Genomic DNA, 26,176 nt, shown 5'->3' with positions numbered 1-26,176 from the left:
CTCCAGACTTGGAATTTTGTTTTCAGTAGAATCCTCCAAACCCACAAGTATTTTTTAACAATCTACCTTTAAAATATATTTGATGAATAGTTCCCTTTTCAAATATAGAACATATGTACTTTCGACTCTAGGTTTACCATCTCAACTGATTAAAGATGCTGTGACTCTAAAGAGAAGTTCATTCATTTGAAGATTCTTTTCCGTATGCTTGGGTGATCTTTGTTCTAGTTCAGATTTTAAATTAGCATTTAAATTAATGTCAAGTAATATCCCTATCCTTTCAAAAATAGTAATGGCTCAATATTTCTTAAACATTATGTTGCCAGTGCTAGAAGTAAATAACACTTATTGTTCCTTTAGTTACCACTTTGCATGGTGGAATTTTAAAGGACTGTATTGTATGCCTCAATACAGGGGAGGAGGTTTGGTCCCATCCATTTGTATAACTGCCCTTTAATAGCCATCGCTTTACTTCAGTGTGTGCTTGAAAACATTATTATAACATATCCTTTTATTGCTCTAGTAGTGATTGGAATGGATATATCTACATTCAGTCCTGCACTCACTACACCAAGCAAAGTTAGGAGGTTAAATTTGTACCCAGTTATCTTCTAGAACAGAATCTGCTACATTGCCATCTCTCTGGCATCCAGAGACGCTGCCCTTTTTAAACTATTTTTATTTGGACAGGGATCCCGGGCTTTCCATGGAAGATCTGCTGGTTTGTGATGGTGCCTTATGTAAACATTTTAATATCAGATCCCTAAAATCCAGAGACTCCCCCAAAAGGGATTAAAACATAATCCCCTCTCTATTGCTGTAGTGGATTTAACTCTGTATTCTCTCTGCGGCCGGTTTGCTCCCTGAAGGCTACAACAAAAAGACTTCAGTGCTCCTTAAACATGCTATGGAATTGGAAGTTGTAACTGGAGATTTCCAAAGGACAGGGGTAAAAATGACACACTATGAAGGCTGAATATTTCATGACGCTTCTTTCTTAAAGAAGGACCAGTTCAAAGTCCTTTTATAAATCCCCAGAAAATCTCAATTCAATAGAATGAGATTGGAGTAAAAGCAATCAGAAGCGCGGTCTCCTTTCAGAAAGGCAGAGAATTAAGTAGAGAGAATGTGTTCCCCGTTAAAAGTTCACGGAAATGTGTCCTTAAAAAGTCGTAAAATATTTCAGTAAATCAGTGTGTATGGTTTTGATAATGTGTTTAGTGATTCTTTTTCATGTCACCCCAACTTAATTGGATATGTTAAATTACTTTTTAAGAGAAAGGAATAGTTCGCCATTTTAAATGTTTGTGACCATTCTACGTCTCCAAATGCCAGAAACCTCTACTAAACCAGAAATCACTAGCGGCCTGTGTATAGAATGACGACTTTCCTGAGGTTTTAGCAAGGCCCAACGACGTATAAGAAGACACTGTTTTCGATGTCACGGCACCTTCTTTCTCACCTCGCCCCAATCAAGAGTAAGCCTTCTGGATTTCTCCAAAAGGGAAATGTGAAAAGTGGCATCCAAAGGAGCGTCCTGGTGGCTGAAGGGTTAAGGGAGCGGTTCGAACCGGCCCGAGCGTTGGGGGATTCCGAGGAGGGCGCGGGAGGCAGGAGGCGCCGCGGAGCGCGCGCACAGACCCTCCAATAAACACAAAGGAGGGCCTGGGGAATAGAAACCCAAATCCACTTGTAATCGTACAAGAGATTCGGGCATAATTACTTGAGCAACCTAGATTAAGATTGATGAGCCTTTAAAGTGGCGCTTCAGATCGACCGCCTCGCCCTTTGGAAAGAAAAACCTTGTGTAGCCGAGATGGACCCCGACTCCGTTCGGCTCCGCGGCGGAAACCCAGGCCGGGAGTCTGCGCGCCCCGGTGCCGGCCCCCCAGTGCGGGCTCCTGGGGGACAGAGAGCAGTAAACTAAAAGAAAAGGCTTGGCGTTGGTCTGAGCCAGGCGGTCGCGATCGGGGGTGAAGGCTGACACTGACACAGTTTGCTTCCTATCCACCCCGTTCAGCGCGACAGAAGCCGGCCGATTCCTCTGTGTGCCTCCCGCAGCAGAAACGGCCCGGCTTTGTGCAGGAAGGTCGCGGATTTGGTGTGGGCTACTCCCTGAAAACGTGAACTTCTCTGCAGTCCCCGCGCCTGGCCGGGTCGGGCCTGCTAACAGTGGCCTTGGCGGTGGCGGTACCAGCCGGTCTCACCGCGAGGAGCTGCCGCCGAGGGGCCGAGCCTGAGCGGCGGCAAGGGACCTGGTTTTTTATTGCCTTTATCCTACTGTTATTGTGACTCATTTGACTATATGCATTTCAGGGCGGGGGGGGGGGGGTGAAAAGGGAAAAAATGCGCCCTTGGTAAAAAAAAAAAAAGTGGGGGGGGAGAAAGGAAAGAAGGAAGAAAGAAAGAAAAAGAGAAAAAAATAAGTTCTGATTTCCTTGTCTGTATTTTAAGTACAGGATAGCAAAGAATGCCTCCCCTTTCGGGGAATCTTAAAGGGGCGTTTAAGTCATCCCCTTTGAATTTATATTCTAATATGTAATTTTCAACATTAACTCAGATTGAGGGAATTCCAAGTAAGCACCTCAGTAGGCACATTTTCTAAAAATCTCTTTTACTGAAGATTAGTTTCTCTAGTTTCTAAAGTTGAGAGATAGTACTTTTCGGACGCTTTTCTGAGAATCTTCTTGTTCAAGCGTCTTACAATTTCATCACTTTTGACTGTCGGTGAGAAGATCACTGTTAGGATTTTTGTTCTTTTCTACAGAAGAAATGCACTTAATATCCTTGTGTGCGGGTATGTGGATGTGGCGCGCCTTAGGACGCCGATATTAATCTTCCTGCGAGATGCAAACCCGTTAGTACAGTGGAATTTATATATTTAGATCCTGTACCCCTTCACATCCTCCCGCCCATCCTTGGGGAACGCTGCTGCCGAGTTGAACGGCTTTACACGATGGCTGGTCTTCGGGGGCAGTGCTGACTGCCTAAGGTCTCTCGGAAAGCCGGTGGTGCTCCATGGAGAATCAGGGCATTTGTAGGATTTCTAGGCGAAGGTTACTAACTCGCTTGCTAAGGGTCACTTGTTCGGCATCCTGACCTCTTGGGGTTTTATGGAATTATTTATCTCTATATAAGATAATGTGCGAAAGCTAAGCAGAATTTATCTCACATGAAAGATGCTGGCCGCGTTACCCAGGCACCATTTTCTTAGCGCATCTTTAAAAATATAAAGACCTGCGGCACCCTTTGGGAGGGAGCGGGAGAGGGCCACAGGGACTGAGCCTGACTCCGGTGCCCTTGTCTTTCAGGCCCAGTGGTTCTCAGTACCCCAGCCCAGCTCATCGCTCCTGTGGTGGTGGCGAAGGGGACTCTTTCCATCACCACGACAGAAATCTACTTCGAGGTAGATGAGGATGATCCTGCCTTCAAGAAGATCGACACGAAAGTGAGTTAGAGTGATTCGTGTACAGTACTAGTGGCTTTGTGGCAGGAAGTGGTTTTCAGTTTTGCTTGGTTTTAAATGACAGTGGGGGAGGGGAGCACATTTCCATTTTTGTCATAGGAAATAAAATGAATGAAATAACACATGCTCTATTTTATGGGATTGAAGACTATATTAATGGTTTCAAATCCTGTGTTACCAGAGCATGCACATTACAGTCTCTCCATGAGTGCCTTTGTGTGCACTTGGGTAAATTTGGTAGGTAAGCCAATTGTTCCAAAGTCTGGGGGTACAGTATCCCAGGCTCTCTGGGAAGACCAGGAGGGGTCTTCTGAAATATCTTAAGATGACTTTTAATTTCCAAAAGTGTAAATTGCAATGTGAGTTATTATTCACTGAAAGGTTGTAAGGAAACTGGGGGGGGAGGGGAGAGCATTTAGATAGAAATTCATCTCCATTATTACATCCATTTTTCATCTCCTGAGATAAGAATGAGTTTTACATGTGAATTTAAGAGTAAGAGAAACTGATTCTCTGAGAAGCGTTGATTTAAAACGTATATAGGTAGTATATACTAGCAATCAGATGTTTATAAAGTTTGTGTTCTGTGGGTGTAATGCCAGAAAAATACCTATTTGGACAATTTGAAATACATAAATATTTATTTGTTTATTATATCTTACCGTGTAGATTTTAAAACCTGATATTAGGACAGCTCTACACCTCTGCACTTTCTATTGAAACCAATTTGTTTGTTGTTTTAACTTTTATGTTACTGTGCGGTTTGTAAACTTTTTTTCTGAGGTTAAGAATTCAAGGGTCATGTTAGATATTCAAGCATCAGTTTACAAAGATTTTCCTTTGCAGTATTTATCAGAAGCAATTATTCTAAAATCGTCAAAGACAAATGTGCCTACAGAGCCAGAACTCTATTATTGATGTCATTTTTACATAAACTATTATAAAACACTATTTGTAGAAGAGGAACTGAAATTCCAAAATCCATCCCTGCCTGAATTAACTACCTACCTTAAGGCCTGCAGGTGATTAGCGCTCTCAGCACTTGTTGACAATTAAAATACTTGGAAGGACAGTCAAAGGACTTCTTGCACTACCAGCTCCCAAAGGATGGAACATTGAAAATGAGTTTGAATGTAGTGTATTTGATTTTTAAATAATTGAAAGTTTGTCTTTACGCTTTTATCATTAGCTTGCTCTGTGAAGTCAAAAGAAATTTTAGATTTCTGATGGACTTATACAGCTAATGGAACACTTTTTCTGCATAACATAGGATTTGACATAAAATGGTCAGAAATAATCTTTATTTGATTAGCATAGTTATACAAATTTTGAAACTTTCATTATGACTTTAAGTTCACTTTTTCTGAGTTAGTCTAATTTTTAACTCAGCAGTCTGTACCGTCATGACATATTTTTTCTTTATATTATTAAAAATGCTACAGAAGTACTGATCCAGAAGAGCAGGTTTTCCAGGGTAGATTTAAATGTGTCTGTTGTAGAAAGAAATAGTCTTATAAGTAAATCATTATCTTCTGTAGCTGTACAGAGTTTTCTTCAGGATATTAAGGTTTAATTTTAATTATTTCATTAGCATACTCCTCAAAGTGTTTAAAATACTCGAGTGGGTTCAGTTTTCAAAATGGAGCATTACATCTTTTGATAGAAAAACAATTTAAAGTGAGACACAACAACTTTTATTTTACTTCATTTATTAGCTTCTAATTAAATAAAAACCAGCAACAGAAATTAAAATCTAAATCACAAAAGTAGTTATCCAGTGTATTTCAAGTGCATTTTTCAAATATATAATTCAGATATTCAAGCGTTATTATATAAGCTGAATTCAAATTTCTTTGAATATATTTAAATAACATTTCAAGTATATTTATGGAATGTTAGAAATAGAACAAGCATTATATTTGAAACAAAATGTAAACTTTTTAAAGTTCAGACACTTTCAAAGACAGATAAAAGTACCAGGAGGAAATCTACCTTTAAATGGTATCTTTGTTAGTGGAAAATGTCTGGAAGTCTCCAAAACGGCAATGTAACTTCTGTTCACCAAATCACAAAACACCAACATCCACACTTTCAAAGACAACGTGAGATCACAATATTTGTTACAAATCAAAATATACATTACACTTTCCTTCAGATGGCATATCCAAATCATGTTTACTCACAGACAGATGCACCTAAATCACCAGGATTGCTATAATCCTTTGATAGTTAGGCAGAGTGTTCACTGTGGTCTTGCATTACAGCCGGTTGTTTTCCGAGTGTTATTGTGTACTTTTCAAGGGAGATAGGAAATCCTTTGTAAAGAAGTCTTCTAATACTTGTGGGTTTGGGTTTTTCTCCATCCGCTTTCCCTACTTCTTTTTCTCCCCTTGGAGGGGTGGGTGAGATGATGCCTAAACATCGTATTGTTACTCCTTTTTAAGGAAGAGACTGTTTGCACTGACAAATGGAATATTAGGAATCCAACAGGAAGTTTGCACTGCATCAGGTCTTTGAGAAGAGTAATCACATTTCGGCTCTTGTTGAAATTGTCCTCTAAAGTTTTTCCAAACTTTTTGGGTTGGTCAGGATCTCTCTTGCCAGCCGCCACGTTTGTTTGGCAGCGTTCTCCAGAGCCGAGTGAGGTTTGCCTTGAAACAGATCTAAGTTCGGTAGGAAGTAGTGAGGACACCGCCGGCACTGCAGGCAGGAGATAAGTTGCAGCAAAATCCCGTTAAGCCGATCACCCAGGCAAGACTCGTCCCAGTCTGACTCCCGGGGATGCTTTTCACACTCGTAGGAAACCAAAGTCTTCATGTGGTAATTGTTCAGGGGCTGGCCTGGCAGTTCAAGGTGACGATCCCGTAAGGTTTTGAGGATGGAGAGGCATTTCTTCCTGCAGCCCCCCATCTGCAGTCTGTTCTCTGCTTCGGCGAACTGCAGCACCCAGGCGTCGCTCTCGGCCGAGCTCTGTTTGCCGGCCAGGGAGTGGCACTCCTTGGACAAGAGATTGAACCCTTCCGCTTTGACCTCCGCCACCCGGTTGGGTCCTGGCCAGGGGATGTGCGGAAGTGGCCAGTGGGCAGCACTCCTCGGCCAGATCCCGGTACATTTAAAAGCCGGGGTGATCTGCACCACGTACCTATCTCGGATTCTCAGTTTCACTTCGCTGGTGTCTGCCACCATCTTTACCACATCCCTGTAGCTACATTTGTCTACGGCTTGAGCCACCAGCGTCTGAAACCTGGACCGGATTTTGCGAGCCGAGAGGTAGCCGGAGGCCGTAATGAATTCCACCCAGAGGGACATGCTCCTCTTGCGCCCGTCGCTCAACTTCAGCACCGCGCAGCCGGGCAGCGAGCCGTCGTCCACAAAGTTGAACACCCCCATTTGGTTAAGGTAAAGCACCACTTCAAATTCAGTGGGGGAGATGACCTCGAGGCCCTCGTAGCGATTGTCCATCTCGTTGAGAGAGCTGATGAACCGGGGCTCCTGCACTTCCACTTCTTTAAGTACGTCGGAAACTACTTTGCAGACTTCCCGGATAGTTTTTGCAATGGCAGCTTTCCTGGCTTGGCATTTCTCATTGTAGTACTTATTCAGATGGTATACCAGCTTGGCCTGGGCCGCGATCATGTTGGGGCAGAGATCCGGATTGTACACCGGAGTCTCGCAGTAGGCTGTGGGATCCAATGCGGCTGCTAGAGCTGGAGCCAACTTCGGTGGAGAAACGGGCCGCCGCGCTCAGAAATGTATCAGAACGCTCTCCGATGTGTTGCCCCGGTGGAGTCCTAGCCGCTGCTTTCCCCTTCCTTTTATCTTTGAGCCCAGACGGTCTTAAAGTGAAAGATTGTTCTCCCCCCTCTCTCGGTCTTTCTTCCTCTTTTAAAGAATCCTTGTGTGAGAGAAATGCATGGAGAGATCACCTTCTCGGTAATGAAAACAAAAGTTGCGCTGAGACCCAGCAAAGCTCTTCCAGTAGTCAAAATAATCAACCCTTTCCGTATTTATTTACGCTTTCCCGTAATCATTATGTGTGCCGGACTGTTAATCAGATGGAGGAAAAGTGTGCTGAGTGTGTCGGGGGTGAGTGTGCGTGTGTATATGTCAGAAGAAGCTGCTGTTGGTTTGTCTAAGAGCCCAGATGCACTCGTGTGGAAATTATAAAGGCAGGGCCAGGCAGGCTGGCGGCCAATCGCCACTGGGCTCGTCACGACAGCCTCCTTCAGCTCCAGCCCGGCTAATTAATCCCCCCTCGTGGATATAGGCACACAAACTAAAGGTAGGAGGCTGCTGCCGGCAGAAAACCACCCAGGCCACCTAGACAGTTTTGGAAATCAAGAGGAATCTCTCAGCTTTGGTATTAATTGAAGCATATTGACGTTTTAAAAAGACTTGGCAAAGTGGTTCTCTTCTGTGTTGAAAACCCTGCTTGTCTTTTTACCGCGGAAATGCAAATACAGGTGTATTAATGGTCATCCATCAATTAGTGAACTAGATGGGGTCTTCTAAAACAAAAGTCAGTAACTTGCATTTAGAGTAAGATAATTAATGTCTGTTAATCCTTGAGGTCTTTTTAAATGCAGGTTGAGAGTTTGCTCTTTCATGTATATGCAAGTTGGCTTTAGATGGACTACTGATGCCTGTGTAATTTGGGGGATGTTCCGGTATGTTAGAATGGGTTTTTGGTTGGGGTTTTTTGTTTTTGTTTTTGTTTTGTTTTACGTTATGCAGTGTTTTATCTCTGTTTTTTTCCCCTCATTTGCAGCTGTTGAAAGGAATCTGAAAATTATTGCTTTGTTAGATGCTGTCTACCCCAGTTTAAGTTAGGATGTTTAAAAAATGTTTAGTGGGGCGCCTGGGTGGCTCAGTTGGTTGAGCGACTGCCTTCGGCTCAGGTCATGATCCTGGAGTCCCGGGATCGAGTCCCGCATCGGGCTCCCTGCTCGGCGGGGAGTCTGCTTCTCCCTCTGCCCTCTTCCCTCTCGTGCTCGCTGTCTCTCATTCTCTCTCTCAGATAAATAAATAAAAAAAAAAATCTTAAAAAATGTTTAGTATTACTCCCCCCTCCCCAACTGCAGCCCTCTTTGTACTTTGGTAGACTTGCCCAACATAATCAGGACTGTAAGTTTTGTACACACTGGTAGAAATATTTTAAAAATAACTTATCTCTGTGATTGAGAGATTACTGTAATGTGAGTTCATAGTGAGCTGTATTTTAATATGTGAAATTAAGGCAAGATCATAGAGATGAGACCTACTGGCAGATAACTGTTCTGAAAATATTCAGGTTTAGGGTTTCTGGCTTGCTTACTGATGTATATAATTATACCTCCTCTCTTAAGTGTCCTTAGTGGTGACCTGACGGTAGACTTCTAATTGTTGTATGATTTCATGTGATTTGGTTGAGGGAAAATCGGGTAAGATTTTAAAAGAAAACTAATTTGCAGTCATCCAGGGTTTTTAAATTTAAATATCATTTTGGAAAACTTTGAAAGAAATCAACATTTCTGCATTTTGGAACCTTGAAACAGGAGGGGGAAATGGATTTATGTAGAACATGTTTTTGGTTTGGGGTTTTTTTTTTCCCCTGGTGATACCAATTGTGTCCTTAATGTACAGGAAAGGAAATAAATACCACTTAGGGATTATGTAGTGTAGTGGTTTAAAAACCTAGGCAGATTTTTAATGCCTACCTTTAATTTAGATGCCATCTCTTTAAAATTAACAATATTTCCAGCAAAATCCTATAACTCCCGGTAACAGGTCTGTTGGCACTTTCTTTCAGAGCCGCTTTCAACAAGATCTCATTCGGGGCTCCTACTTTTTACTCCAGCTTTTGCTTGCTTGTTTATTTATTTATCTATTTATTTATTTATTTTTGCACAGGTACAAGCATCACAAAGCCATCTATTATTTACTTTTTCCTTATCCAAGAGTGATAGATTCCGATTTAGCTTAAGACAGTACAGTAGATTTGGGGCTCATGGCATCCATCTACTCTATTCCCCAGGAACCTTCCATTCCCTTAGGAGCAGGGATTGGGAACAGCCCCTCCCCACTTTGCAGGCTTTGCGGGTGAATGCACTGCTACCTTTTGGCAGTTGGAAGAAGAAGAGGAGGCAAATCAGAACCAGAGAACCGTCGGCCAAGAAGGGGAAGATGTGCCTTGGTTTCTGGGGGGGAAAGCCACGTCTGGCCCTCACCCAGCGCAGGTCCCCTCTCTCCCGCTGCCCCGCACTCCCGAGCCATCCTTCTTTACTCTCTCTGTCCCATGGGTTTTTTTTTCCCCCCCTGTGTGCCCGTTATTTTAAACCTTACTTGGTGTCCTCGGGTTCTCCACGTCTGCTCCAGGCCAGGGCCCCTGCCCGCGCACCCCTCAGCCCCGACGGCCACCCGGGCCCACGTGAGGTCGCAGCCGAGCCCCGCGCTTTCTCGTCATGGGCCGCGGGCCCCTGTGCCAGCGCGCTCTCCCCGGGGTTCAAGCAGAGTTGCTCAGCCAGGACCTCGTCCCTCGATTTCTTGGGCCACCGGTTGCCGAGGACGTGCAGCCTGGGACGCGGAGGCCCCGGAGCCGTTCGGGGGGCACCGTGGGGCGGTGGTCCGGATGAGTCTAACGCGAGGGGCGCCGGGCCGGCCTCGCTGGAGCCAGGCGCGCAGGTGGCGCATCTTCGGGGCTTACTGTGCGGCTTAATTGGGTTAAAGCGAAGCTAAACACCGAAGCACTTTGTGCAAACTAATTGGTGTAACCGGGGCCTTTTCACCAACGGTTTGCACTTTGAAGAAGAAAAATGGATGGTGAGAAAAAGACCAAGAAACTCGTTAGTCCTAGAATGTTGCAGGGAAGTGAAGCCATTCTGTTTCAAGGACGCCGGGACTGTGTTTTCGGAGCTGCTTCCTCCAGCACCCTTCACACTGGGAGCTGACAGTGATTTACATAACGCAGGACTCACCCACCCGCTGTTATCACTGTAGGTGAACTGGACACCCTAGAATAATACTCTAGTGCAAGTACTGCTTGTTGCTGCAACACAGTGATTTTCTATTACACTGAACACGTGAAATGAATTGCCTTCTGTAGCTGAATCCTTTCAGTGATCTTAGTTAGACACCTCTCATTGTTGAAGGGAAAATTAAACTATGCGAGGAGTATGTTTTTCTATCCCTTAATTTTTTTTATTGAAATAACCTATGGAGAGGAATTTAAAATATATAGTATATTTTTATGTAATTCGGCCACTTTTAATCTAGGCTTTGGAGATAGTTTTGTGGGAGTAACTTATTTTATAGTAATTTTTTGAAACACCCTTTGACCTATTGAACTGGTCATTTCAAATGATGATGTACTAACCTGGAGATAGCTTAAAATCAATTTATTTACTTATGTGAGAAGTTATAAAACAACTCTAATGATCCCAGTCTTACTTATATTATTTTTTTACTATAAATATAATCCTTGTACTAGAATAAAAGCTTGTGTATGTCCCATGCTTTAGGATATAAATGCTTAATTGTTTTCAGTGGTATGCTGTGCAGGCATCTTTGACATGAGCTAATAATAGAATGATAATTGAAGAAAACTGACCTAATTGAAGGGAAAAAAAGCCAAAAATCTGATGATTTAATGATAGTTGAGATGCTTACATTTGAATGATATTTGGGATTTTAAGGTCTAACTCACTTGACTTTTTCATTTCATTTACTTAGGTTACTAGGCAGCCTTGATTTAAAGTGCACCATTTACAAAAAGAATCCCCAAAAGTCACAAACACACCATTATCGCAAATGTTAGTAGTATTAATGAATATAAAACAATTAAATATTGTGATCCTTAACATTTCAAGACATTCAAAATAATAATGGCAAAATATGTTTTTCCCGAAGTATTGTTGTCTAAGTAACTTATCCCCCTTCTGTAAACCTACTTACTTTATATGGGATACATAAAGTAATGCATAAATAGTCACCTTATTAGGTTTAAAGAAAAACTATTATGTTGAGAAATGTAGGAATGCAAGGTTTCTGTGTTTTTTTTAAAAAACTAATTTAAATTTGAATTACATGTTCATAAATTTAAGTCATTGTGACCTTTCATCTGGAAAAATGTATCCGTTAGGGAATATGCATATACATGTTAAATGCTCACATAGATACTGTTTTGTGTTTTTTCATATTTCCTGGCTGGCTGCTATTCTATTCACAAGTATTCATGAACTTAAAGTTTTATTTTTTTAATATGTGCTTATTACACTGGGGAGATAAAAAGAATATGAAGTTGAGTATATTAAATTATTTATCCCTACTGCTGGAGTGGCTTTGAAGGCTCATTGTACGCATCTACCTCCCCCCACTTCGTTTTTTAAATGCACCCAGGCTATTTCATCTGCTTCATTCTGCCAGACACAATATATTTCTTTTTTTACACTAGAGAAATTAAAGACAGATATTTGTGCAGGGTTTTCTTTATGTGTCACATTAAATAAAGTAAAATAGAGGGAGTTTCTTTGGTAATCTAATTTGATGGCATCTCTACCTTTCTTCCTGTTGTGACTCCTTGTATAAGAACACTTGAAACAAAATAGCTTGAGAGCTTCAAAAGTTTCAATGATTTCTTAAAACAATTATTTCATATTTTAATATCAGGTTTATGACAAAGTAAAGCAGAGAATTGAGGTCACTGTTGACACAATTTAGACCCTGTTCTGTTGTTTCAACCAGAGCATCCTGATAATCGAAGTTCTTCAAAAAATTATTTCCTTAATTCTCCACTTCAATAATCAGGGCTGTGGCCTTAGTTTTGCTCATCCCCCTGGTACCCATCCTATAGTCAACATTTGTTGTGGGGACCACTTTTTTCCCTACAGTGTTGCTTAGTAAATTTGTTATTGGTGCTAATAAATGTTGGACAGAAAGTAACTTTGAGATTAAAGATGGGCAATAAAAGTGTAACTTACCAGAATTATGACCACTGCTGGATATGCGCATTTGTAGCGATTCTGGGTAATTCTGACCAAGACCTTTCTTTTGGTGGAAGAAGAAATTGAAAGACGATTTAGGTAATCCTCTCACTTTCCCCAATTCATTTGAATATTTACATAGAGGTGTAGGATATTTTAAGTTGCATGCATAAACGGAAAAATTGGGGGGGGGAAGGTTATTAACCAAAAGATTTTCTTAATGCTCAAACTAGATTGTGATCTCTAACTCTTTCCAAAAATTTAAGGATATTGGGGTTAGTCATTTATTTATTGAGTATTATGGAGGAAGTGTTGATTCCAATATTCCAGGTCCTCATAGATCCTTCAGAAAGTCACTGTCGTCTTTATGATGTAGAAAATTCAAATTCGTTTTGTTAGATTTCAGCCTCTATTTTTCATTTGGGCATTATAGAAGTATTCTGACGAGATAAATGGGCTCACATGGTTCTTTTCTTTATGAATATATGAAAACTAGGTACTCCTCAACCCACAATTCATGCGGATTTATAGACATTTGTGTATGTGACCACAGCCTTAGTACTCTTAGTGCATTAGAGTTTTATTGCACTTAGAGAAAACAATGGAATCAGATGCGATTAGTGTCTTAATCTGTACATCTGTAGTGGGTCATCCAGGACTGCATAGCTCTCATTACTGTCCCATACTGTATGTGATTAAGCCACGGAAAATATTCAACATGACCTTGAGACTAGAGTGTGGTATGTAGATAAATCAACATTCAGTAACTGCATGTCTAAAATAACCTTTTCTATATCTAATTTACAGTTTTGGAGCTTACTTTTTAATGAACAAAGCAGTTCCTCTAAACTAGGATTTATTTTTTTTAACGATCAGCAACTGGAGTAATAACTTAAGAGAATAATTACATTAAATAAAAAACTATTACCTCCTATCATATATATTTTATGTAATAAAATGAATGCTTTATAGAAAAAGAAGGAAATTAGTTTATGAATAAGAATTTCCTTTATAGTTTTCATATAGATATAGAGATATAAACATCCGTGAATACGCCACATAAATAATGATTTCATTTCCACTTATGTATGATTATTTTCACTATTCTAATAATACACATTTTAGTATACAAATGCATATTATTTCTAAAAAGCCCAAGTTTCCATAATTTGTCAAAAATATCAAGTCAAAGTACTAATAAGTAGTTAATACTTTTTAATCTATGTGTTTATTCATTTTATCTACACATCCAGATCAAAAGCATAAGAGCACAGAGTTTGTAAGACCATAGTCTTTCTAATAAAAAATTGTGAAACCAATGAAATAGAAAGTATAGCTTTCTTTTATTTTTATGTGAAATCTATTTTTTATTATTTACGTCAGGTTTATTGATGTGTATTTTGTGTACAGTACCATTCTATTCTATGGTTTTTCTATATGAATGTGCCATCCTGTGAATTTTAACAAATATGCCATCCTGTGAATTTTAACAAATATCTACAGTCGTAGAACATCTGGCACAGACATAGAACATTTCCATTGCCACAAAAGTTTCCTCATGCCCCTATTTTACTTTTTAATTCATACATTTTATGATTCATTTATAAGCATCTGGGTGTTTTACTTTTGTATCAAAAAACCTTTAGGTTGTAAATCTTTATTCCTCTAGAATTTCTTGTTTTATCTCGCTTCTAATTTAAGGCCAGTTTTAATCCAATAACACTGAAGTAGAAGCAGAGTACGAAATGATATTTCAGATAGGCAAGCAATAGGTTTACAATTTTTGTTTTACATAGAAGTTGTTTAAACGTAATATATGTCACCTTAATGCTTGGTAAAAGATTTGTTTTTCAAAGAAACTGCTAGTATTTGTTACACTGGCATGAATGTGTGTATTAGACTTATGAATATAGTTTATATTTGCACATCAAAATATATAGTAAGAAACAGGGATTCCTCATATTAGCAACATTTGAGGCATATTGGTAATGTTACTAGCTTTATGTCACTGGAGAAATGAATCTCCTTTCAGTATTTAAATTACATTGTACTTTACATTTTCAGTAAATTACTCCTCCCTTAGATGGTGGGGGACAAGGCCAAGGAGTTTATTAGAGCTAATATTAATTAACATATATACATTCTTGGAACATATGCTTCTAATCCTAATTTTACATAAATATACATTGTCATTTAAATTTCAATGGTTATAAATACTCCAAACAAAGAATGCTTAAATTGTAGGAGAGCAGACATATTCATTGACCATGATTCTCTTTCAAGTATTTTGCCTTTTTACAACTCGGAATAGTACAACTAGTCTTCTGTTTCTTTTCCCAAGATATAAAATTATTTAAATGCTTTCTGTTTTATATTTTTATTTGGCAATTACAATAGAAATTTTAATGTTATGTATGCTTACAGTCCTATTAAGAGAGAAGTTATTGCTTTCTTAATAATCTTAAGCCATTTTTAGAAAGTATACTCTTTTTATGGTTTGCAAAATAGCCTGTGCATGTACACACACACACACACACACAACCCCAGTATTTCAGATAGTAAAAGATTGAATTGGCCTCTATACGCTTATTTTAACCTGTTAAGGGGGAACAGCTACCAAATACAGGATTCCTGTGGCCATCAGGATATAATATCACATCTGTAAGATTGGTCCACGATAACCTATCCAGTTTTCAGTGATCCCTTAAGAGATGACGCCGAACGGATTTTTTAAATCATAATAACTGGAACTTCTGACAGTATACAGACATAGATACTGGGGCAGGTTTGAATGTCATAAGCTTTTAATTGCAAAATTGAGAAGTTTAAATGTCACCAGCCATTCTGTCCATATAAATACAAATACACTGCTCCTTTTCACCCACATACATAATACGCATGCGTATCCATAAAAACACTTTCATGGATTTAAACTTGTTTTCTGCTTTCCTGTAACAGAGGATAGTTAAGTTTCTTGCAACCTGAACCTGTGTTTGATAACCAAATTGCATAACTCCCTGCGTCGGGGAGGGGGTTACTAGGGGGAGCCAAGGGGGAGAGAGAATTTTAGGGTTTCTTTGGTTTGGGGGTTTTTGCTTTTTTTTTTTTTTTCTTTTACTAGCAAATTCAGTTCTTCATTTGTTTTGCTCTCCACGCTGCATTAGCACAGTTTTCCCCTGTGTGCATCTGCCAGTGTACGATTTAGCCACGGGCATCTGTAGACCTTGTGGTGATCAGTATTGCAGGCAAAAGCCATATGTGTTTAAATAAAAAAAAAAAATCTCTTTATTTCATTTGCTGTTTTAACTGGATGGATAACTTTTGTGCCTCAAGACAGAAGAAGAAAAAAATACAGAAATAATTAATTGCCTCTATTCTTGAGGCAGTTTCATTTCCCCCTCCAATATGGAATGCTTGTCAGCCTTCCTGATAAATGACTGCATGTATTTGCATAGATTTTACATTAACACAAAAATTAGTTTTATTTGTGGAAAACTAGTTTACATAATAATATAAAACCTAGTGTTATTGATTATATTTGCAAACACTGATGATTTTTTAAAGGGGTCAGAGCACTCTTATGTTCCAAAGATCTGGTCAACCTGTTTTTTAACTTACACTTTCTTTTGCTTTATATGGTTTTGCACCAACAAGACAAACACGTATAAAATTGTAAAGTCGTAAAAATTCCTTTCTTGGATGTGTTCATCAGAGTTTCAGACCCATAGTTAGTAACCCTCGTTTTGGTAAAAAGGATTCTGATTTTAAACTTCAGCCAAGGATTATTTTTAAAGACTTAGTACCAATTACAGACACCTCAGACAGTTGGAGGATTGCATCTGTGTGAATGATATCAATTTTCATATTCATGTTATCAAAGCATGGGTACTATAACGGGTGTGTGCTTTTGAGCTCATTCCTAAGACATTGTGCATTGTTTACTACCAAATTTAAAAGACAACTGAGAACTATTCTCTCCGTCTTCAGTCTGTTTCCTTGAGGATACTTAAGCGTTGATCACCCTAGTCCAACATTGAAGAAACACAGTGTGCTGGAGCTATTTGGGTGCTGCAAACAGTTCTCCCTCTCTAAGTGGCAGGCACTAGATGTTTATTCATACTGTAATCTGGCATCTTGTTGTCTGGAGGCAACCTGCTAATTATGTGCTATCATTGTATTATCCATGTTATGGAAAATTCAAATACGTTCACTGCTGTTAGTTACATCACAGAGCTTTTCATAAAATATACTTGATCCTCCAGAAACCTACTGTACTCTTAATGGCAACCTAAACCAAGGGTCTCTCTGCCACTTCTCGATTCTGGGACACCCTGGGTGCCAGCTGTCACAGCTCGGCTAATGATGACAAATGCCCCTCTCTATGCAGATTGCAGAGCTTGCAGGCTGCCGTGAAAGGCAACCAGATTACCTTTCCTCAGATAGTAACTTAACCTTTTCAACTCATGTCAGAATGAAATTATCAGCTGTGATAGTTTCAATATCTGTATCTTTAGAAACAAAAACTAGAACAATATCAAGTAACGGACTCCCTTTTTAAAAATTTTTCCGATTTTGGTATCATTTACATGGCTTTACCCTGGAAGGCCGTAATATTCTTAAATGAGAAACTCTAGGGAAAATATACTTTACAGCCGCACCAGAGGGTGCATTTGAACTCTACATATAACTCAGGTAGTGTGAATTATTGAGAGCACTATCCAAATTGTTTAGGCTAGAAAACAGCCTAGAATCGGTGGAATTTTGAGGGGAAAATGTATTCTTTCTGCCTCTTCATCTGAGCGGAGTGGTAAAGCCTCTGTTCTCCCGCTGGGTATATAGGCCCAGCCTGTTCGAGATAGATTGTTATTATTTCTTTAAAACTCTGTGGATTATTCCAGAACGATTTAGAAAATAATTGTTGCAAATGATTGTTTTCCCTATTTTCAAACCTGAGCTTTTGTTTCAAGCTGCTAATTTCTTCTATAGAAATTTGTTATTATATTACGATACATACACCTACATGGATTATTCAAAAGGGTAATGGCGCCTGGGTGGCTCACTCTGTTAAGTGTTAAGCATCTGACTCTTGATTTCAGCTCAGGTCATGGTCTCAGGGTCCCAAGATTGAGCCCCACCTTGGGCTCCTCACTGAGCGTGGAGCCTACTTCAGATTCTCTCTCTCCCTCTGCCCCTCCACCCCCCTCTCTCTCTCCCACAAAAATAATAATAAAATAATAATAATAATGAACACTGTTAACCATGATGTAATGAAGGGAATAAACTGCCTATTAAATGAGATAATACAATTGCAACATTCTTTTAGATTTACAAAAGACTTTTATATGCATTATTTCACTTGATAATGCATATAATAATTCGGTGAGTTGAGGGTAGCAGGTGATAAGGAATGGGAACCGAACCTTACGAGTATTTGATCACATTTAATCTTCACAACAAATATTAGTTCCCATTTACAAATGGTGACTGTGGTTTAGAAAGGTTAAGTGCGTTAGCAAGGGTCACATAAGTAATTGCAGAACTAGGTTTGTCTGACTACAGCTGCTTCTCAGCACCGCAACATCGAGATTGTATACGGCAGAGGTGGAGATGTACGCAGACTGTATACGGCAGAGGTGGAGATGTACGCAGACTGTATATGGCAGAGGTGGAGATGAACGCATGCATGCGTGAAGGCATGCGTGTCTGTGCTGTCTGTACCTAGAGGTAATTTTTAGCAACTGCTACTGGGATATAAGTAAGTGTTACTCTGAAAAGAAACTACTAGACTTACGTTTCCGTTAAGAATATGATTGTTTGATGAGTTCTAAAGATTAAGTTCTTTATTAGGAGGCTTTTAATTAAGTAAATAGTGAGGCACTTTTTATGTTATAAATCTTTATTTTATGATAATGTATTGATCTATCACATGGGGAGAAACTACTTGGAAAATACATGTACTGTTTAATGAATATCAAATTGGGCTAATCCACCTAAAGAAACATTTCATGATAAAACCTAAGATTAATGGGATATACCTTCATAAAAATGATGAAGAGAAACAATTCAGCAATTACTTGAATAAAATATCCATATACTTTTTTATACATAAGATTTTACTCTGTGACATCAATGGGTTATACAGGCCACAGTATTGTACATCTTTCAGTTTAAGACACATTAAAAACTCCCTTTTATCATGAATTAAAATACAGTTGTTTCCAAGAAAGCTGCTTGTATGCCAATTGTTTTTATTCCTTACTAAATTTTATTTGGTACAGATACTACAATATAAGGATTTTTATCAATGATATGTCTGTTCATGTTGTGAATACTCCATCTTTTTATGTTTTAATTATAGAATTCTTATAGTTACCAATCGGTACTAATGCTTAGTAAGTTGCAAGTATTTCACTGTATATAAAAATTATGTAGAATTTACAATGACCATTTCATTCAAATATATTATGCAACTAGTACTGGGAGGAAGAACCTAATTCTACTCCATGAGTCAGATATTTTATATCAGGGCAAGAAGGAAACTTTAAGGAGAACATAATGCAGCTCTCCTCTTTAACGCCTGAATCTTCCCTACAACATTACTTAAGGAACCATCATCCAGCCTCTACTTTTACCTCCACTGATGAGAACTTTAGTATCTACTCAGATAGCTACTCGCACTTACAGACAGTTCTGATTGTTAGAAAGTTCTTCTTTTTTTTAATTTTATTTATTTAAGTAATCTCTGTACCCAATGTGGGGCTCAAACTCATGACCCTGAGATCAAGAGTCGCATGTTCTTCTGACTGAGCCAGCCAGGTGTCCCAAAAAACTCTTCTCAATACTAAACCAAAACCTTTTCTCTTTGAACCTTTCACCTTTTGGTATCTTTTGTATACCCTTACTCCTTTAACAGAAATAAGTCCTTTGAATTCAGCATTTAAGATATCAAATTAAATATGCTCTGACCTTCAGCCATCACATCAACAACATATTTTAAGTCACCTCACATTTAAGACCCACTCTCATACATCATTTTCTTCAAGTGTATTGCCTAAATTCATTACTTCCAGAGTAGACTGGGGAAGGTAGAGTGGAGAGGCTTCTGTTAAGTGAAACATGGTCATATTTGCTTTTGGGCGGTGCCTCCATAACACTGTTGATAAATGCTGAGCTATATGCCAGCAAATACCATGGTTGTTCAAACATATGTTAGGGAGTCCTAAGTTCATGACTCTTTAATGTTTCCAACTCATTTTATCTTACCATTTTTAGCTGTTTTTTCTGTGGTTTGACTTATAAGTTATGTTATCATTTTGAATAAGAATTAACAGGCATAATAGTTCTTTCTTAAAAGTTGTTGTAGCCTGTATACAGAACATTCATAGCAAAATGGAATTTAACTATAATGAATCTACTATTTTTGCTCAGCTAAGTATACAAAGAGGCTAATCCACTTAAGGTATGTGGATAGATTAAACTCACTCAATAGTCCACAGCCTTTGTGTAGTTTTTTGCCAAACACTTGAAATCCTAATACTGGTTTCTTATGGTGTTACCAAATGTGTAACTAATAAGCCCCATTTAGCATAAAGTGTACTTTATATATTTTGACCTATTTATCAGTTTTGCTTTGTCAACCATTTTTTGTCTACAAATGGAATCTACAAGTTTCCCATAAGTTTAAAGAATGCACAGAAAAACCAATAAATTTTTAATGTAAATAAATGTGTTCATAGAGTCTTATGATGTCATTGGCATAATTTTCATATTGATCCACTAATATTTTGGTGATAATTTTTGATAACAGTAGTTTCTAAATAACTGAATATGGACAGAGGCAAAAGCTTTTTAAGAGTGATATATTAAATAAGTTAAAGCCAATGTGAAAACATTTTATTAAGCTAAAGTAGTTTCACCAATCAGGACCCATTTTTCTCTAGTATTTTCTTCAAAAGCAATGCCTAAATCTGAATATGCAATAACCCAGAGTGAATTGGTGAATGTAGAGTAAAGAGCTTTCCTTAAGTAATGAATACATTGCTGGAAAAACATACTCAGAAGATTAAGTAGTAAAAGGTAACCAATATTAAGTATTTTGATAAAATGCACTGTGAGTCATAAAAAAAAAGCAAAAAACTTTTTATGTGATGCGTTATATATTTTAAGGCCTTAAACTTCTCAGTTGGAAGCTCACGTTTTTTTTTGCGAGGTTTTCTTTTTCCTAAATGAGGATATTTCATTAATGCATTATTTACTATTGCTGTGACATCTAGGCAATAAAACACACAGAGAACTGGCCTCAGACTTGGCTTTCTTGCAGTTTACGTCTCAAATGGAGAATCAGGAAGTCCAGTGTTTTTACAAAAGAAACATTCTCAAGTGAAGAGCGGCCCCATCTGTTTCATCGGGTGGCTTATGCAATAAGAGGTGTTATCACATGAATCTAAATGCACAAACAGTTGTTTTATGAACTCTTTCTGTGCTTTGAGGAGTTTATAAGTTGCCTACCCTATTGTGTGTCAGTCCCAGCTGACCCAAGTGCATTCTGCTGAGCATATTTGGGGGATAATTAGAACTAATGAACCCTGGAACATAGCTAATTCTCTAAATGATTTATTCTTATGCTCTTGTCTGAGTCCTAAGAATTCTCCAAATCATAATCTGCAGCACTTATTTTTCCTAGCACTGTGTTGATACCGCTCCTCGATTTTTATGTTTGTTTGATGGGCATTGAAAATAAATTAGATATTTAAAATGATGAGAAAAATATTTCAGAGTAAAAGTTTGCAGTATTCCTTAGTCCCCAGAGGTAAGGGGAATGCCTGTTCTTCAGCATCTTTTGTTTTTGTGTATATCTCAAAAAGTTTATGGCGCCTGTGAGGAGATAAGGGGCTAGACGGTATCAAGGGATAAGAGCTTCTTTAAAAATTATGTCCCCCCGACAAATAAACCTGCAAGCAAAAGAACTGAAAATCACTAATGGAAGATTCTTGTTTCTGAATTAGGTTTCCTAAGGAAGTCAGAAGATTTTTAAAAATCCTCATGAATAGCCTTCATGTTTCAAAACCGGTTCATTAATATGGCTTCACAGCTCTAGCCCTGTTGAGAATGACGTTTCTCTCCATGCCCTCACCAAGTAGTCAGTGATTCCGTGGCCTGTAACACTTTAAATCCCATCAACTTGCTTTCCTTTCCTGTTATAACTGTTTCAGTGAGTGGCACTTTTGTTGTGCAGGTTAAGATCTGGTAGCTTACTGAGGGCGTCCTAGAATGAGGACAGACACGATTGCCAACGCAAGAAGGCTATAACTTAATTAAAGCCTCACACTCAGGAAATAAGATACTGAAGTCCCTTCAGGTAGGTAGTTTTTGTAGCGTGGGTCCGATTCATTCTCCTGTTGTCTAGAAACTCTAACATAATTCGTTGTTGAGTTATTACTTTTATCTCATGATCCCAGTATGTAAAATTTCCCCTCCTCTAGAGCCCAGGTAATAAATACTTTGAGGGCAAGTACCACTTCCTCAGATGCACTGAGATACCTTAAAGAGTTAGATGGCCAGCTCCACTGCCTAAGTAATGACTTAGGGACCAGTCGGAGATTCCCTGATCTTCATTACAAGATATTTAATGCTGCCTCTGATAAATCTGAGTCTTAACTGTTACGCCTCGACTTAAGGCAGTACTCATCCTCCTCTTTTAACCCCTGCCGAAAGTCACCTAAACCCTCAAATAACATGTCTTAGAACATTGAAGGAAAAAGTTGCAGGTGATTGTTACTGCTTGGGCTTGAAGAACATCTTTTATTTAATTTTTAAGTTCTTACATCTCTAAAAGAGACAAATGGGCTTGATTAAAATCAGTAAATACTTAGTTCTTATGATATGCTAGGTACATGCTAGATCCTTGATCTGTGTTACTGTGCCTTCATCCTCTGAACAGTGCTATGCAGTAGATCCTGCTGCTGTCATTTCATTGTTGAGAAGCTGAGACACGGGGAAGTCAAGTCTTCCAAGTTTGCAGAGCTAGGAAGTCGCAGTCGAAACTGTCAGCCAGCTGCTCTGAATCCAGACTCCAGAGCCCACTTTTTTGGTCATCCCACTAAGCTTATCCTAAGTTTGTTTTCTCTTCTGTAATATAAGGGTAATAATGTCTACATCATTGTTGCACAGCTTAAATAAATTCATACACATGAAAAGCTTAGAATATTTTCTTAACTTGTATTACCCAAGTCCATACAGGAACTATAGAACTAGAATTCTGACCCAGCTTTTTCTGTCTCTAGACCCCTGAGCTTACCTAGCATAGTGCTCAGGTGAATATTTATTGAATTGATAATGAGATGAGTATCATCTGTCCTGTACTTCCCACTTGAAAAATTCATTAATTTTACTGGCTGTTTTGATAGCAGACAGCAGACACTCAATGGTGGTTGAAGGAGTGAATGATTATCCTATACCCTCTAATAAAATAAATATATTGATGACTCTCAGCCAAGACCTCTCCTCTCAACTCCAAAACACGTTTACACTTCTCACGTGTAACATAACCTCTCCGAACTGAGCCCTTCCTCTTCGACCCCAGCCTGCTTCTCCCGGGGCCTTCCCTGCCTTAGTAAACAGCAGTCCTTTTTACCAACAAGTTGGCTGCCATTCTTGACTCCCCTCTTGCTTTCATACCGCACATCCAGTGTGTCAGCAAATCCTCCAGAATCTGATTCCCTCCCACCAACTTCATAGCTTCTGTCCTGGTCAAGTCACCATCATCTCTTGTGTGTGCTATTAGTTATCCAAGAAGTGCCTCGGTTTCCTTCCTTATCCATTCTTGCTATACCCTCTATACTCTTTTCTCAACATGGCAGCCAGAGAGATCTGTTAAAACTGAAGGTCAGATCATACCACCCTCAAGTTCACAATTCCCTAATGACTTCCCATCTCAGAGTAAAAATCTAAGTCCTTATTAGCCCTACAACCAGCAACTTGCCCTTCTGTTTCTCCCCCCTTAACCTCCTGACATCGTCATTTATGACTGTCACCATGACTATGTCTTTGCCAAGCACACTAGCACCCACTCACATTAGGACCTGCACATTTGCTGGTTCTTCTGTGTGAGTTCTCTCTGTTTCTAGTATCTGCATGACATTTTCCCTTAGGCCCTTCAGGTGTTGACCTATCTAAAAATGAAATACATCCCCACACAGACTCTCCCTGTCCCTGCTCTGCCTTCTTTTTCCGCTACCACTTGTCACTATCTAACATATGTTTTTACTTATTTATCATGATGAATCTCTCTCCCCCCATTTAAATCTAAGCTCTTAAAGAGGGCAAGGATTTTGTCTCTTCATTGCTGCATACCCAGGATCTAAAATAGTGCCTGGCTTATAATGAGTGCTCAATAAATGTCTGTTGGTGGGAAGGGTCGGAGGGAAGGAGAGATGGATAGATAAAGGAAAAACAGGAAAGAAAGAAAGAATGAAAGGACCTTGCCAGTTAATTTTGCTGCATATTGTGTTTGTCATAAAGCTATGGAAACTATACTTAAAAGTTGTAACCTAATTCACGAATCTTAATGGCATCTTGACATCATTGACCTCTTCTTTTTTGAAATTTTACTCTCCTCACAAAAGGAATACTACTAGTTATTGAACACTTTAGGTGTGCAATATTAGTTATTAGTTGTTCAATATTAGTTATTGAACTCTTTGGGTATGCAGCGAGAGGTTCAGTGGGATTTTTCCTGTGGTCCCAGAATTGGCATCTGGGGCTGCATAACAAAGAAGCAATTAATATCTCATTTCCTAAAGAGCTGAAAACAGTTGAGGCTAAACAGTGAGTGTACATTCCAGTGGGGAGACATTAAGTTAGCGAATAAATATATAAGCAAGTAAACAACTGTTTAACATGTCAGTTGGTGATAAATGCCCTGAGAGATAGGTATTACCATCTCATTTTTGGAGATAAGAAAAGTGAAGCTTAGAAAAGTTAATTAAGGGCCTCTAGTTGGGGCTGGGACTTGAAACCATTCTTTGTGATTTCGGCATCCATGCATTTAACAATTGTGCTCTACTCACTGTGTCCATTCATTACCTTGTTTTGCCTCTTCCATCACTAACTGAGTTTTCACCATTAACTTTTTGATTCCCTTTCTCTTTCTTCTCTAAGCCCTTAAATATGGGTGTACTGTTTAGCTTCTCCTCGTCTTATGTTATATAACTTGAACGATCATCTCTGTGTAGATGTGTCACAAATCTATGCCTCCAGTCCTGACCTCTGTTCCCCCTTCATCATTTTCTCCTTCTTGGTGGACACTTTCCAGATTGATGCCCCCATTCTCCCCATGTTGTTATACCTCCTTCTCAAGTAGAAGTCAAAAGCTTTTCCTGAGAAGTGCTATATCTCATTTCTCCCTTTGTTTCTGTCATTGACTTGGGTCATTATTATAATTGCAAAGGCTTGACATCCGAGCCATCATTGACTCCTTTCTTACCCTTTGCACCGTCTCCACTACCCTCATGCTCTGTTCATCAGCAAGTCTTGTGGATTCTCATTCTTCCCTACTATCTTTCACATGTATCGCTGTCATACCCCCACCATCACGCTAGTTCAGGTCTTTATCATTTTGTTACTGGACTGTGGCACCCTGTGCTGTCTTTCCCTTCTCTAGCCCATCCTAAAGAATGCTGCTGGACTGGGGCGCCTGGGTGGTTCAGTGGTTAAGCGACTGCCTTTGGCTCAGGTCATGATCTCAGGGCCCTGGGATCAAGTCCCCCATTGGGCTCCCTGCTTGGCGGGAAGCCTGCTTCTCCCTCTCCCACTCCCCCTACTTGTGTTCCCTCTCTCGCTGTGTCTCTCTCTGTCAAATAAATAAATAAAATCTTTAAAAAAAAAAAGTGCTGCTGGACTGACTTTCTCAGACACTTCTATCATGCTACTCCCCTGTTAAAAACCTAGTTTGACTCCCAATTCTCAGAGGCGGAAGGGAAGTACGGGAGGGAGGGAAAAAAGCCGCCCCTGGTATTCAAAGCTCTTCACTATTGGGCCACCGCAGTATTGCAATATTAACTTCTTGACACCTATCCTTGAATTCTCTGCTACAGATTAATTATTTTCCAAACATAATCTTACATTTCTTTCTCTACCTTTTTACCTCTCACTCTTCTCCTATCAGAATTGCATTCCTTCCTTTAAGGTCAAATGTATCCGTTCTCTGATTTTCCCAAATAAAAATGATCTTTCCTTCTCAGTAATCTTCTATCGCTTGACTTTTCTAATGTTGATATAGTGTAGATGAGTGCTATCTAAAAAAGTTATTTAAATTTGTAAATGTCTTTTGTCCCCAAAATAGAATTAAAATTCCTGGATGATAAGCAAAATTTTACTTTCTTTACCCTTGCCCCAAAATACCCAGCATAGGACTGCGTGCATAGTAGATGATCAACACATAAATGTTGAATGGATAAAACTTACCTTAATCTTAAGGTATCAAATGTAGGAGGAAGATTAGGGCACATTTGGTGATTATAAGAAAAATAGATGACAGTGATCATAGTACCGATCTCATCTGTAGACCAATCACACATAAAATGGGGAAACTAATTTTCAAGCATTATATTTCATCCAAGATTACTATAATAATATATATAGAATCTATTGGACAAACTGGCTGGCTTCTATTTGCTTTCCTGAGAATTATTAAAAACCAAATTTTGGTAAGTAGGTTGAGATTCCGCACAGCCATCTCAAGGTGCCACTGTTC

At 39.1% G+C, this 26,176-nt stretch overlaps 2 protein-coding genes across 2 annotated transcripts in view; one reads left to right on the top strand and one right to left on the bottom strand.

Annotated features, from left to right (window-relative positions):
* The window catches only part of NBEA (neurobeachin), a 748,838-nt gene that overhangs the window by 496,336 nt on the left and 226,326 nt on the right, over window positions 1–26,176 (top strand). Inside the window, 1 exon segment of the mRNA XM_044913201.1 lies at window positions 3,312–3,448. Within this exon segment, the coding sequence (XP_044769136.1) occupies window positions 3,312–3,448 (137 nt within the window).
* On the bottom strand, window positions 5,213–7,557 carry MAB21L1 (mab-21 like 1). Its single transcript, XM_021678286.1, has one exon. It carries the CDS (start codon window positions 7,100–7,102, stop codon window positions 6,023–6,025), a length of 1,080 nt encoding a protein of 359 aa, XP_021533961.1. The 5' UTR covers window positions 7,103–7,557; the 3' UTR covers window positions 5,213–6,022.

Source organism: Neomonachus schauinslandi, chromosome 3 (assembly GCF_002201575.2).
Source record: "Neomonachus schauinslandi chromosome 3, ASM220157v2, whole genome shotgun sequence".
Classification (NCBI taxonomy): Eukaryota; Metazoa; Chordata; class Mammalia; order Carnivora; family Phocidae; genus Neomonachus; species Neomonachus schauinslandi.
The sequence above is the reverse complement of the archived record's forward strand: the minus strand, read 5'-3'. Positions and strand labels throughout refer to the sequence as shown.

Bases quoted from the DNA above. Each gene is read 5' to 3' on its own strand.
- MAB21L1 (XM_021678286.1), bottom strand. From the start codon at position 7,102: ATGATCGCGGCCCAGGCCAAGCTGGTATACCATCTGAATAAGTACTAC.